The sequence below is a fragment of the Trichomycterus rosablanca genome, chromosome 9 (assembly GCF_030014385.1).
Source record: "Trichomycterus rosablanca isolate fTriRos1 chromosome 9, fTriRos1.hap1, whole genome shotgun sequence".
NCBI lineage: Eukaryota > Metazoa > Chordata > Actinopteri > Siluriformes > Trichomycteridae > Trichomycterus > Trichomycterus rosablanca.
Window position 1 is genome coordinate 33278496 of NC_085996.1, and position 15803 is coordinate 33294298.

Here is a 15803-nt window from a genome sequence, read left to right on the forward strand (position 1 = left end):
GTGTCTGATCCACTCATACCAGCACAACACACACTAACACACCACCAGTGGTCAGTGTCACTGCAGTGCTGAGAATGATCCACCACCTAAATAATACCTGCTCTGTGGGGGTCCTGACCAATGAAGAACAGGGTGAAAGGAGGTTAAAAAAGTATGTAGAGAAATAGATGGACTACAGTCAGTAATTGTAGAACCACAAAGTGCTTCTATATGGTAAGTGGAGCTGATAAAATGGATAATGTGTGTAGAAACAAGGAGGTGGTTTTAATGTTATGACTGAGCAGTGTATATTATGAGGCAGTGTTAGGTATTGGTATTGGTATTGGTACTAATCAGAAAGTTGCCACTGTTGGGCTTCTGAGAAAGCAAATCAATAATAAATCCTTATATAAATGAAAGCATGGATGGTCTACTGCAATAATTATGAGTTGAATCAAGAGGAGCGGTCATGCTGATCTGAATGATGAGCTGATGAACCAGATCACATCAGGCTGCCTAGCAATCAGCAGCATGGGGATGAGGGGACACTGGCTACAATAGCATCTTTACATCTTTAATAAGATTACAAATACAGAATTTAGGCTTAAAGGTTGGTGAAAACAAAGCTTTAAATTTTATAAGCCTAATAAAAGCAAGTCAGTGGTAGCTTAGTGTTTAAAGTACTGGACTAGTAATCAGAAGATTGCCAAGTTGGCACAGTTGGGCCCCTAAGCAGGGCCCTTATATCTTAATTGCTTGAGTTGTATTCAGTCATAATTGTAAGCTTTGGCGAAATGTGTCTGCTTAATGTCATAAATGTATGAAACCTTACGCCCCTCAGGTGGCGCAGCAGAAAAACATGCTAGCGCACCAGAGCTGGGATTTTGAATACATTATATTGAATCTCAGCTCTGCCATCCAGCTGGGCGGCTACATGAACAACGATTGGCTGTTGTTCACAGGTTGGGAGCCGGACCAGGGTTCCTCATAACTGGTGCAGTTACGACCTCTGCTGGCTGATTGATGGTGGTTGCACAGAGTCGAGGAATAATATGTTGATCAGGGTGTGGCTCTCCGTGTACAAGGCTGGTTTGCATATGAATTCACTTGCAGGTGAAAAGATGCAGACGGTACTGCACGTGTCAGAGGGGGCGTGTGTCAGCTGCGAAGCTCCTCAGTCAGCAGTGGAGGGTTGTATCGGTGGAAGTAAAGCATAACAAAATTAGGGTAATTGGACACGACTAGATTAGGGGAGAAAATTGGGGGGAAAAATCAGAGAAAAAGAGAAAAAAAATTAAAATGAATAAAAATAAATAAAACCTTACATATAAATAAAGGATTTAATGGAAGGACCACTGCAATCATTCTGCAATCCTTAAAAAGAGATCAAATACAGCCCCAGAGGTCCATTTGGCCCCTACTGTTCTGAGGAATCATCTCTCACTTAGCATTTTATAGTAAAAAGTTTTAAAAAGAATTCTGACTTACCGATGTGTTTTCCATACATGTGGTAATAAAAGCTGAAGCAGTATGCTGGAGGGTTGGTGATGCCATAGGGATTTTTGGGTGCCACGTTAAAGGTGGGGCTCAGCAACCTGGCTGTGTCTCCCTCTTTACGAGGTCTGGAGGTCTCGATGTACATATAGAAACCTGACAAAAACAAACATCACGGATAAATAACAACATATTCATGTTATACAATGAAATGTACATGTAGCTGACGAAGGTAGCATACATTAACAATTACTGCATTAAGACCTGTGGGCTGGGTACATGTGTACTTTTTGTGTGTTCATTAATTATTGATGATTCTTTCATAGTCCATGTACAAACCACAATGGTCCTACTAGTCTTAACAATTGTAGTTTGCAGTTAAAATACTACCATGGGATATGGTATGAACCTAGGCACAGATGATTAATGTGTCAGTTTCTCTCAACACCTTGTTGGTGTTGGTTCGCTTCAGGTGGAAGTCTTTCTATAAATCACAGCTTCTCTTTCACAGATTTGCCAGCTTTTGATGGCTGGAGCAATTTGTCATATTGTGACAACCAGTTCTTAGTTCCCCACCATCCCAGTTCTATCCACTTTCTCAGTTGGTGGTTTGGTAATTTGTTTCCATTTTTTTTGGACATCCTATTTATTGACATTTTTTGATAGTGGCTGTTTAGCTCTACCTTGTTCAAGCATTTTGCATTAGGGTTCTTTTTCTATACTTGCAGGTGCATGGTCCAAAGTTGGTAACAGAGCAAATTTAACCCAGGAATACTGCATGATACTGTGGAATATCTAAAACCAGATATGATGTCATAATTGGGTATAAATGAAACATTAGCAAAATGTTCAGTGTAAAAATTCACCACTTCTAATAAAAAATCTGTGAGAGAACAGTCCAATAGTTCAAGAACAACATTTCTCTATGCACAGTTTGAAGGAATCATGGGATCACCATCTTCATTTTTTAACATTATCAAAAATAAGAGAACCCAGGAAATCTTCCAAAAACCAACATGCCAACAAAACCATGTGGAAGAGGCTCATAGTGTCTATATTTCTTTGCCAAATGTATATGCCTACATCCAAACAGATTGTCCAAATGACTCTGGTCATAAGTAAAGCAAATGTATCCGGTTGCTTATTTAAATACAGAATAATTAAAAGCCCTGGAGGACTCATAATGGTAATGTAATTCCAGACATTTCCGAGCCATCAGGATGATTAAAGCAAATGTATTATTTATGCCATCAGCTGCTACTGCATTCCCATAAAAGCGATGATCGCCAGTGTTCCTCTCTTCAGATGTCCCCTCCCTCCTCTTCCCCTCTCTATTAAAAGCCTCTTTGTGAATTTGTCAATAAAGGAAGGCAGTCTGAAGCCCTGTTGTAACTGGCAAGCGATTTCCTCTTTTAAGTCTCTTTCAAAACCATCATCTTCTGTTGGGGAAATTTTCCCAGCCTAATCCAAACAACTGAATTTCATCCAAATTAAACTGCTGAATCTGGCACTTGGAATTTCAAAGCAGTTGGTTCAGAGTGGCTGATTAGTTTATTTAAATGCATCACACCTCTTACAGGCTAAATGAAGGATGAAACATTAATGACTGCAGAGCTGATGATGAATGCACATGTACAGAGGGTTAAGTATTGTGTGGAATTTACCACCATACATACCAAATTCAGCACAGTATTAAAGTCTGTGCATTGGTAAGACATTTTTCCATCCACACAAGAACACAAGTCATATATTTTAATGGAGGGCATACACCAAAACTGATAAGCAAAGACATTGTATACAACCATTTCTTTGTCAGGATAGTTACTTTAAAATATATTTAGCTAAGCCACAATTAACTCTTCAAACATGTACAAAACAAGAAACAAAGCAAACATAACAATAATACACTAAAGCGCTGGCTGATGTGTTCTTGTACATCACTATTACTGCTACTACAAACATAAAATCCAGAAAAGATGGGACATTATGTGAAATGCAAATAAAAACAAAAATGGTCATTTGTAAATTTTATGGTATGCACCAGCTTTATTGTCTTATATATATTTTTTTATTTATGCATTTTCTCCCCTTTTTCTCCCGTTTAGTGTGTCCAATTGCCAGATTGTGTCATGTTTCCTCCCCACCAATGCCGATCCCTGCTCTGATTGAGGAGAACGAAGCTAACCCACGCCCACTTCAACACGTGGGCAGCATACCGTATGCATCTTATCACCTACACTTTGACAAGTGCAGTGCAGCTCTTTTCAATCAGCCAGCAGAGTAGTAATTGCACCAGTCATGGGAGAGAGACGGCAGGCAGAGCTGAGATTCGATACGATGTATTCGAGATCCCAGCTCTGGTTCCAGCGTGTGTTTTTACTGCTGCGCCACCTGAGCGGCCCACCAGCTTTATTGTTTATGCAGTCTGATGTAGTTGGAACAATAGAGGAAAAAAAAATTAATAATCAACATGTAATGCAATGAATAGGCCTAGCTCTTTATGTGCAAAGGCTTGCTACAGTAAATAGGCTAGGCATTAGTGAATAAACATCAATTTATAATAAATGACCCATTCTAATTGTTAGCAAATAAAAATGTGGGTGCTAGACTGGCCTGCTTGCAGTCCAGAACTGATTGTCATAAAATTGTAAGAATAAATACAAAAGCATATAATACATAAAGTATGGTTGCACTAGTCTACTTATGGCAAAAAAAACCTACTTTAAAACGAGAACAATTAGTATCTTTATATTACTAACAAATACTGGCTGGTTGCAGGATTCACTGGCCAATAAAAGCTGTATAAAATACGACATTGACTCCTTGAAGATGCTATTTTTTCCACACTGTTTGTAAAAGTGATTGTTTAATAAAAACTAATATTCCAATTCATAACTGCACTGACCGGATTTACTCAATGTATGTACTTTATTGAAAACAAAGCTAATTAGCCAATTAAAGGCTGAGTCTAAACAAAGCCTTTGACATTAGCACACTTTTAATTGCTGACGAATGACCACAGGTGAGGTCAGAGCACACAGTTCCAACAAGGTAAAGGTGAAAGTCAACGTTCCGTTTTCGCCAACAGAATAATGAAATGTATACACATAGTTTATCACTAACTCCTGCGTTATAATTTTTTTTTGAGGTTAGATAATAGCTATATAATCCTAATTCCTAGACAGTAAAATGAATAAATATTTACTTATAAAAAAAGAATAAGGTACTAGTTAGGTAGCAATTGAAGCTAGGAACTTGTAATATTTTAATTTTTTGATTTACACTTTATCTTAATCTATTTTAATTGATGTAAAACCCTTTTTAACATACCTTGTTTTGCGCCGCTGCGGTCTGCACTGGGCCCGGTGTTTGGAGTGTATTTGGTGTCCCGTGTGGCTGCGCTGTGTCTGGTCCAATCAAAATTGTCATTCTTGTCCTGAGTGAACATGCAGATGGGCTCCTCCTCAAAACTGCACTGAAACTCCCCTGATCAGAAAAAAAGTAAGTACTCTTAGTAGTTCAAACCAGAGTAGGTGGCTAAATAGTTAGATAGATTAACAGAAACTTCCTAAATACATTGACAAAACCCTCGCAACAAAACCAATCCATAAAACACTCAAAGCCCCGGTCGAACTGTTTAAAACCCTGCCCACTTTTTCTGCGGTATTGCTCAGGTGCTATTGATATTCCACTTGAGTGGCTCACAATAAATATTCATTGATTTTATTCCAACATAGCTGTGAGCAGCGAGGAGTGGTGACCTTCAAAATGGAGGGAGATGTTTTTACCAAGGTAGCACTCAGCAGTGGATCTCAGCCTGTTGTTTAAGACCTTCAGAGGCTTGACTCGTGACTCTTTTCCTACTTTTATGCCTACGGTTTCAAATGTGGGATTCTAGCCTAGCTGGCAACGCCCACAAGAGATCATATGGAATAATAAAAATCACCTTTTATATCATCATTGGGAAGAGGTATGGAGGACTTGCAGAATAGCAGATAAAGGATAGTCGGAAAACTATTTGTGACTGATTACTCAATACACAGTCCAAAATGTAATCTATTGTAAAATGTAATTCTACTACAGTATATTAAAGAGCAACAAATTTAGAATACATGTGTTGTTTAACACAGCGGTCTCCAACCTTTTTTGCACCACGGACCAGTTTCATATAAGATATAATTTCACAGACAGGGCAGGGCGGGGGGATTTAAAATAGAATGGAAAATCAGAGTGAATCCTGAGCTTTTTTTCAATGCAATGAGACGCTGCTCCCACCTAATGGTGATTGAGGACAATAACACTTGAAGAGTATTGAATATTTAATTGCTCTTGTAGCAATCTCTAATTATTTATTCTTTCTGTGAGGCCCGGTAATAAATGACCCACGGCGGGCCTGGCCCGGTGGTTGGGGACAACTGGTTTAACACACATTCACCACACCTGCATATACAGGAATTATTCTACTCCCTACATATCTTGCTGTGTACCTTTACATTCCTCATTTCCTTTTTTAAACCACAAATACACAGTATAGCATACTGCCATTTTTGTATATCTGTATATTAATAGCTTAAATCTGTATATATTGAACAGATGGTGCTTGTGTATGTAAGTAAATGTGTATATTTTGTATTTAATATGTATTACAACTGTGAGGGACTATGCACCTAAGATTTTCACTCACCTTTCACACCTGTGTTAATGTGACAATAAAAGTAATTTAATTTGATTTTGACATACAGTGTATCACAAAAGTGAGTACACCCCTCACATTTCTGCAGATATTTAAGTATATCTTTTCATGGGACAACACTGACAAAATGACACTTTGACACAATGAAAAGTAGTCTGTGTGCAGCTTATATAACAGTGTAAATTTATTCTTCCCTCAAAATAACTCAATATACAGCCATTAATGTCTAAACCACCGGCAACAAAAGTGAGTACACCCCTTAGTGAAAGTTCCTGAAGTGTCAATATTTTGTGTGGCCACCATTATTTCCCAGAACTGCCTTAACTCTCCTGGGCATGGAGTTTACCAGAGCTTCACAGGTTGCCACTGGAATGCTTTTCCACTCCTCCATGACGACATCACGGAGCTGGCGGATATTCGAGACTTTGCGCTCCTCCACCTTCCGCTTGAGGATGCCCCAAAGATGTTCTATTGGGTTTAGGTCTGGAGACATGCTTGGCCAGTCCATCACCTTTACCCTCAGCCTCTTCAATAAAGCAGTGGTCGTCTTAGAGGTGTGTTTGGGGTCATTATCATGCTGGAACACTGCCCTGCGACCCAGTTTCCGGAGGGAGGGGATCATGCTCTGCTTCAGTATTTCACAGTACATATTGGAGTTCATGTGTCCCTCAATGAAATGTAACTCCCCAACACCTGCTGCACTCATGCAGCCCCAGACCATGGCATTCCCACCACCATGCTTGACTGTAGGCATGACACACTTATCTTTGTACTCCTCACCTGATTGCCGCCACACATGCTTGAGACCATCTGAACCAAATAAATTAATCTTGGTCTCATCAGACCATAGGACATGGTTCCAGTAATCCATGTCCTTTGTTGACATGTCTTCAGCAAACTGTTTGCAGGCTTTCTTGTGTAGAGACTTCAGAAGAGTCTTCCTTCTGGGGTGACAGCCATGCAGACCAATTTGATGTAGTGTGCGGCGTATGGTCTGAGCACTGACAGGCTGACTCCCCACCTTTTCAATCTCTGCAGCAATGCTGACAGCACTCCTGCGCCTATCTTTCAAAGACAGCAGTTGGATGTGACGCTGAGCACGTGCACTCAGCTTCTTTGGACGACCAACGCGAGGTCTGTTCTGAGTGGACCCTGCTCTTTTAAAACGCTGGATGATCTTGGCAACTGTGCTGCAGCTCAGTTTCAGGGTGTTGGCAATCTTCTTGTAGCCTTGGCCATCTTCATGTAGCGCAACAATTCGTCTTTTAAGATCCTCAGAGAGTTCTTTGCCATGAGGTGCCATGTTGGAACTTTCAGTGACCAGTATGAGAGAGTGTGAGAGCTGTACTACTAAATTGAACACACCTGCTCCCTATGCACACCTGAGACCTAGTAACACTAACAAATCACATGACATTTTGGAGGGAAAATGACAAGCAGTGCTCAATTTGGACATTTAGGGGTGTAGTCTCTTAGGGGTGTACTCACTTTTGTTGCCGGTGGTTTAGACATTAATGGCTGTATATCGAGTTATTTTGAGGGAAGAATAAATTTACACTGTTATATAAGCTGCACACAGACTACTTTTCATTGTGTCAAAGTGTCATTTTGTCAGTGTTGTCCCATGAAAAGATATACTTAAATATCTGCAGAAATGTGAGGGGTGTACTCACTTTTGTGATACACTGTAGTTTTAAAACAATGCCAACATCAAATGCCAACTTTTCCTCAGATTTGGGGTTTAAGGGCGGCATTTTGTCACATGTACCAACTCTCTCCCTGCCTCCAACAACATGGACTACAATTCCCATGCTCCCACGGACTCTCACGTGACTATCACATGTCCCCGGTCAGCCAATCCTGATCGGTCCTCATGCTCACCATTGCCGGAGTTTTGATTCAGTTCAGCATCAGCTGTGTTCAATTCATTGAATCTTATTTAAACACTTTTGTTTGTGTGTGTTTGCGTGCATACCGAGTGGTCCTTGATTCTAAATATTGTTATTTATATTGTGTTATTTTTTAATATTATGGGAGCAAGGCATTCCAAGAAATAAAGTAGAAGACTTCATAATAAAATGTAACTAAATTTAAAAATTGCACAATGATGTAAAGAAAATATCATTTATAAAATAAAAATGTGCACTGTGCAGTTTGGGTGTGATATTTTTTTGACATCAGTGGAGCTTGATATATTTATAAGGGTAGGTATAGAAGGGATGACAGTATTTTGTCATACTGATTACTGCAACTGATTCTTTCCTATGAAGAAATGATTTAAAGTGTCTAAAGACTTTTGGCTGATCTACCTATTCTAAAACCAGTTTTGATGTGTTTTGGATAATTGTCCCACTGGAACACTCAAATGCAATTTTAAGGTAATCTTCTTTCCTTAGTATTTCAGCCACTTTCTGTAATGCAGTTTAACAGGCAGCATAAAACCACCACCACCATGTCTGACAGTGGGTGCAGTGTTGCTGGGTTTAAATGTCTCTGCTTATTTCCTCTCAGCAATCTTCTGGCCATTGTGGATAATAAAGTCTAATCTAATCTTCCCTTAACACTTCTCCACTACATTTAAGGTTCAAGGTGTCAAACTTGAAGCAGGTGATTCTTTCTTGATTTCATGCCCATGGTGATATTAAGCTCACTTGATTGTGGACAGTGATGTCTTCGTTTCAGCAGCTTCTAATTTATGACAGACGTGTCTACAGAGACTTGTGTATATTTAGAAAAAAACTCTCTGAGGATCTTTTTATTATTTCACCAACCTTGGTAAAGACAGCTGCTACGTTAACATCATACTCATGGTCAGATGCTTGTAAACAAGATTTTGAGACCTTAATTATTTTAAAATGGCTCCAAGTAACACTACTGATTCGTAAAAATGTACGATCCACTTTGTGTGATCTGTACAAATCATCCTAAACATTTCCACTGTAATACTTATTAATTACTGCAGTCAAACCCGCTTTAAGTATCTGGACACAGAAAGTTCACCAGTATTGGTCAATTTTAATTACTAACAAAGAAGCCACAATAACCTTAAGCCTTTTGGCTCAAGATTTTTGGAGGGTGTAACTGGATACAACTTTTTACAAAATTTACTGGAAAAAAATAAAAAGAATACTTACTTAGATGTGGATTGATGGGAGCTGTAAAGAGAAAAATTTTTTATTATTATTATTATTATAATGAATTGAGAGATCAAAATCCATGCAAATAGTCTAGATCTATACATATAGGGCAGTGATAGCTCAGTGGTTAAGGTACTGGACTAGTAATTAAGAGGTTGCCAGTTCAAGCCCCACCACTGCCAAGTTGCCACTTGGGCCCCTGAGCAAGGCCCTTAACCCTCAATTGCTCAAAATTGTGTTCAGTCATAACTGTAAGTTGCAGTGGATAAAAGCGTCTGCTAAATGCTGAAAATGTAAATGTATACATAATTATACATAATTATTCTCCTAATAAATCAGAGTAACCCATTGTTCCTAACTGACAGTGACATCCCTGCTAATTGTTAAGTTCAAACGCAGTTTCTTCCATATGCTTCCAAGGCCCTTCCCTGTTCCAACATGTCTGTGCCCCTGTGCACAATGCAAGGTTTGTTTGTTTGTTTGATTTTAACGTCATGTTATATCAAACACAGTCATGGACAATTTTATATCTCCAATTCACCTCACTTGCATGTCTTTGGACTGTGAGAGAAAACCGGAGCTCCTGGAGGAAAACCACGCAGACACGGGGAGAACATACAAACTCCACACAGAAAGGACCCAGACTGCCCCACCTGGGGATCGAACCCAGGACCTTCTTGCTGTGAGGCGACAGTGCTACCCACTTAGCCACCATGCCGCCCGCACAATGCAAGGTCTATTAAGGCATGGTTTGGTGAGTTTGGTGTGAGAACCTCCAGTGTCCTTCACAGGGCCTTGATTTTAACCCCACTGAACACCTTTGTGTATGTAACCATCTATGGCCAAGAGTCCAAGAGTTGCTGTTTGGGTTGGGGGTGAATTGGATTCCTCTCTTTGTGGGCTCATGCTTTTTCCTCTTCAGAAGCATCAAGCTGCTCTATCATGTTGCACTAGCAGCAGTTGTAGCTACAGTATGATGAGAAAATTAAGCTAGTTGGTTGAAGCAACTTAGAATATTTATTTATTTATTAGGATTTTAACATCGTGTTTTACACGCTTTGGTTACATTCATGACAGGACAAATAATTACTAGTAACACAAGATTAATCAGTTCAACTCTTTATATCGAACACAGTCATGGACAATTTAGTGTCTCCAATTGACCTCACTTCAAGTTTTTGGACTGTGGGAGGAAACCGGAGCTCCTGGAGAAAACCCACGCAGACATGTAGAGAACATGCAAACTCCACACGGAAAGGACCTGGACCTGGCAATCAAACCCAGGACCTTGTTGTGAGGCGACAGTGAAACCCACTAAGGCACCATTAAGCTTTTCAAAGTGTTTTAAAAGTGCTGTTCTGATTTCAGATGTACACAACATTGAGGCCATGAAGAACTGAATCAATAATTTATCATAATGAATCAGTCTTGCTGTTATCATGTGACAGCTTGACATACTGTGCACTACTCATAATACATACAGTCAGGAGTAATGCATGTCCATGCCATGCATGTACAAGAGAATAGTCAGGCATTTCTAAGCAACTCCTGCTCAATATTCAGTGCACTCTGCTAATAAAAAAAAGGCTACAGTCACAGAAAACAAGCTAAAGGTCAATGCTACTAAACGCTGTTTGTTTCAATAAGTCAGATAGCTCACAGTAATTTCTTTCAGAGAGTAAATACAATCTAAGCTGTCAAGAAGATGCATGGGCTTTTTGATGATCGATTCCTGCCAGGGTGAATGAATGTGGCGCATCAGTTTAACCCCCAAACTTTGTTACTCAGGCATGATTTATGAAATGCTCAGGGTCCTGGAGAAAACTTGATTTTAATTTACTGCATTAAAATAGCTAATAAAAAATCTTTTTCACAAAGCAAACTCATGTAAAAGATAATTGGTTAAGATTTAAAGTCTATGTTTTCTGCTTGCTGGTGCATGTGCTCATTAAACCCTGACAGTACTTTGAGAATCAGTATAAAACACAGTATAAAGTGCTACAGGAGAGGCTAATAGTCTGAGACCACTAGTGAAAATACTTCCAGTTTGCATTTTCTTTTATTCCCCCCCCCCCCAATTTTCTCCCCTAATCTAGTCGTGTCTAATTACCCTGATTGCATCCTCCACCGCCGACTGAGGACACTTCTCAACTGACACATGCCCCCTCCGACACATGCTCAGTACAGACTACATTCACCTGAGTTGAGTTCATATATACCGATCAGCACTGTGCATGGAGAGCCACACCCTGATCAACATTATTCCTCAGCCCTGTGCAAGCACCATCAATCAGCCAGAAGGGTCATAATTGCACCAGTTATGAGGACCCATGATCGGGCTTGCCCCAATCCTATGAACAACAGGCAATCGTTGTTCATGCAGCCGAGCTTCAAGTTTAGAGGAAGGGATAAGTGAAAGAGTTAAGGCTAGTAAAAGGGATAAGTGAAAGGGTTAGGGTTAGTGGAAGAGATAAGTATAAGGGTTAGTGGAAGAGATAAGTATAAGGCTTAGGGTTACTGGAAGGGATAAGTGGAAGGGTTGGTCTAAGTGGAAGAGAAAAGCAAAATGGGTATTAGAAGAAATAAGTGGAAGTATTAGGGTTAGTGAAAGGGATTAGTGAAAGGGCTAGGGTTGGTGCAAGGGATAAGTGGGAAGTTTAGGGTTGAGTTAGAATTAGTGGAAGGGATAAGTGGGAAGTTTAGGGTTGAGTTAGAATTAGTGGAAGGGATGAGTGGAAAGGTTAAGGTTGGGTTAGGGTTCGTGGAGGAGATAAGTATAGGGGGTTATGGTTAGTGGAAGGGATAAGTGGATGGGTTAAGGTTGGGTTAGGGTTAGTGGAAGCGGTATGACTCCAGACAAAGGAATAGAAAAAATAGAAAAAAAGCTAAATTGAAACGTTCACTGGTGGTCTTATTGTATTTACTACATCACTTCTTGTCCTAATCTGTAAACTTCTGCTTTAAGGGTAAATCGATTTTGCTTCTTGACCTTTTCTCCTGACTGTTACAGCACTTACAGTCCAAAAAACAGATTTTTTTGGGAGGCAGAATCATTTGACAAAACCACTATGGCCCATTCTACTTTTTAAATGCTTGTTCATGATGACGGCACTGTTGTTGTGCAAATGTATGAACTTGTTAGTACAGGACACTGTGTATTCTTAACAGCCAATTCATACAAATCATCCCTTAAAGAACAGGGTTGAATCTCAGCTAGTTCTTTTGTGTGATCAGGATGGTCATCTCATCCAGAAACATTTTGTAGTGCATTAAATGTGAACCGGGCGTGCAGTCAGGCACACTGGAGCTACTAAACACTGTCCTAAGCATGAATGTGTCTGCCCTGTGATGAACCAGTGATCTGTCCAGCATGTTTCCAACCTTTCTCCCAATAAATCAAACCCACTGCAACCCTGTCCAGGATAATGCAGTGGTAAAACAGACAATGAATAAATGAACGTGAACTGTGTTATGAGTATAACCTTCTGTTAATGACCTCGTCCTTCAAAATTTGGGAACAAAGTAATTAACAGTAATAACCCTGGACATGCTTGTTAGATTCATTTTCCATCTCATTATCCAGTTTTTCATCTATAATTTACTCCTGAGGTCACAACATACAATATGCAAGTACAATAAAGGCTTATGGACAAAAGAATGTGGCGACCCCCTTTAATGACCAAGTTGAAGTGTTTTTAGCCATACCATTCGACAAAAATGATAAAAGCAGTAATAAAAAATATTTTCTCCCAACTGTGTAGCAACAAAAGTGCCACAATATACAAAGAGAGATCCAAAAAGATGTTTTTTAAATTATTTATTTATGCATTTACTCCCATTTTCTCCCCAATTTAGCATAGTCAATTTGTCTTCCGCTGCTGGGGGATCCCTGACTGCAGTCAAGGTGTGTATATTGCTGCTCACGCCTCCTCCGGCCCACACGCAGCCCTTAGCGGCACACTTTTGCACCTATACACTCTGCACAGGCGCCTTTCTATCTGCCAATCAGGGTCCCTACACAGCATTTGAAGACCCCACCCACATAGTTCGGTCTTCCCACCCTAGCAGAGACGTATCTGCTGCAGGCACTGCCAATTATGCCTGCTAGATGGCGCCCAGCAAACCGGTGGCAACGTAGAGTTTCGATGGCTGACCCTGTGCTCTGAACCCAACTTCCAAAACAAGCTGGGATATGCAAAGAAAGAATTTCGTTGTACTGTACGTCTGTATACACCGATCAGCCATAACATTAAAACCACCTCCTTGTTTCTACACACATTGTCCATTTTATCAGCTCCACTTACCATATAGAAGCACTTTGTAGTTCTACTGTAGTCCATCTGTTTCTCTGCATGCTTTGTTAGCCCCCTTTCATGCTGTTCTTCAATGGTCAGGACTCTCCCAGGACCACTACAAAGTAGGTATTATTTGGGTGGTGGGTCATTCTCAGCACTGCAATGACACTGACATGGTCGTGGTGTGTTAGTGTGTGTTGTGCATGTATGAGTAGATAAGACATAGCAGTTTTTTAAACACCTTACTGTCACTGCTGGACTGAGAATAGTCCACCAACCAAAAGTATCCAGCCAACAGCGCCCTGTGGGCAGCGTCCTGTGACCACTGATGAAGGTCTAGAAGATGATAAACTCAAACAGCAGCAATAGATGAGCGATCGTCTCTGACTTTACATCTACAAGGTGGACCAACTAGGTAAGAGTGTCTAATAGAGTGGACAGTGAGTGGACACGATATTTAAAAACTCCAGCAGCGCTGCTGTGTCTGATCCACACACTAACACACCACCACCATGTCAGTGTCACTGCAGTGCTGAGAATGATCCACCACCTAAATAATACCTACTCTGTGATGGTCTTGTGGGGGTCCTGACCATTGAAGAACAGGGTGAAAGCAGGTTAAAAAACTGAGCTGATAAAATGGACTGATTAAATGGACAGTGAGTGTAGAAACAAGGAGGTGGTTTTATTGTTATGGCTGATGAGTGTATATATATATATATATATATATATATATATATATATATATATATATATATATATATATATATATATATACAGTGTATCACAAAAGTGAGTACACCCCTCACATTTCTGCAGATATTTAAGTATATCTTTTCATGGGACAACACTGACAAAATGACACTTTGACACGACATGAAAAGTAGTCTGTGTGCAGCTTATATAACAGTGTAAATTTATTCTTCCCTCAAAATAACTCAATATACAGCCATTAATGTCTAAACCACCGGCAACAAAAGTGAGTACACCCCTTAGTGAAAGTTCCTGAAGTGTCAATATTTTGTGTGGCCACCATTATTTCCCAGAACTGCCTTAACTCTCCTGGGCATGGAGTTTACCAGAGCTTCACAGGTTGCCACTGGAATGCTTTTCCACTCCTCCATGATGACATCACGGAGCTGGCGGATATTCGAGACTTTGCACTCCTCCACCTTTCGCTTGAGGATGCCCCAAAGATGTTCTATTGGGTTTAGGTCTGGAGACATGCTTGGCCAGTCCATCACCTTTACCCTCAGCCTCTTCAATAAAGCAGTGGTCGTCTTAGAGGTGTGTTTGGGGTCATTATCATGCTGGAACACTGCCCTGCGACCCAGTTTCCGGAGGGAGGGGATCATGCTCTGCTTCAGTATTTCACAGTACATATTGGAGTTCATGTGTCCCTCAATGAAATGTAACTCCCCAACACCTGCTGCACTCATGCAGCCCCAGACCATGGCATTCCCACCACCATGCTTGACTGTAGGCATGACACACTTATCTTTGTACTCCTCACCTGATTGCCGCCACACATGCTTGAGACCATCTGAACCAAACAAATTAATCTTGGTCTCATCAGACCATAGGACATGGTTCCAGTAATCCATGTCCTTTGTTGACATGTCTTCAGCAAACTGTTTGCGGGCTTTCTTGTGTAGAGACTTCAGAAGAGGCTTCCTTCTGGGGTGACAGCCATGCAGACCAATTTGATGTAGTGTGCGGCGTATGGTCTGAGCACTGACAGGCTGACCCCCCACCTTTTCAATCTCTGCAGCAATGCTGACAGCGCTCCTGCGCCTATCTTTCAAAGACAGCAGTTGGATGTGACGCTGAGCACGTGCACTCAGCTTCTTTGGACGACCAACGCGAGGTCGTTTCTGAGTGGACCCTGCTCTTTTAAAACGCTGGATGATCTTGGCCACTGTGCTGCAGCTCAGTTTCAGGGTGTTGGCAATCTTCTTGTAGCCTTGGCCATCTTCATGTAGCGCAACAATTCGTCTTTTAAGATCCTCAGAGAGTTCTTTGCCATGAGGTGCCATGTTGGAACTTTCAGTGACCAGTATGAGAGAGTGTGAGAGCTGTACTACTAAATTGAACACACCTGCTCCCTATGCACACCTGAGACCTAGTACCACTAACAAGTCACATGACATTTTTGAGGGAAAATGACAAGCAGTGCTCAATTTGGACATTTAGGGGTGTAGTCTC

The 15803-nt window shown here is 40.6% G+C and overlaps 1 protein-coding gene across 1 annotated transcript in view; it reads right to left on the bottom strand.

Annotated features, from left to right (window-relative positions):
- LOC134320089 (MAM domain-containing glycosylphosphatidylinositol anchor protein 2-like) overlaps nucleotides 1–15803 on the bottom strand; it is a 312736-nt gene that overhangs the window by 18021 nt on the left and 278912 nt on the right. Inside the window, exons 12-14 of the mRNA XM_063001391.1 lie at nucleotides 9301–9321; nucleotides 4804–4959; nucleotides 1468–1629 (exon numbers count right to left, since the gene is read on the bottom strand). Coding sequence (XP_062857461.1) covers nucleotides 1468–1629; nucleotides 4804–4959; nucleotides 9301–9321 — 339 coding nt within the window. The remainder of the gene's footprint in view (nucleotides 1–1467; nucleotides 1630–4803; nucleotides 4960–9300; nucleotides 9322–15803) is intronic.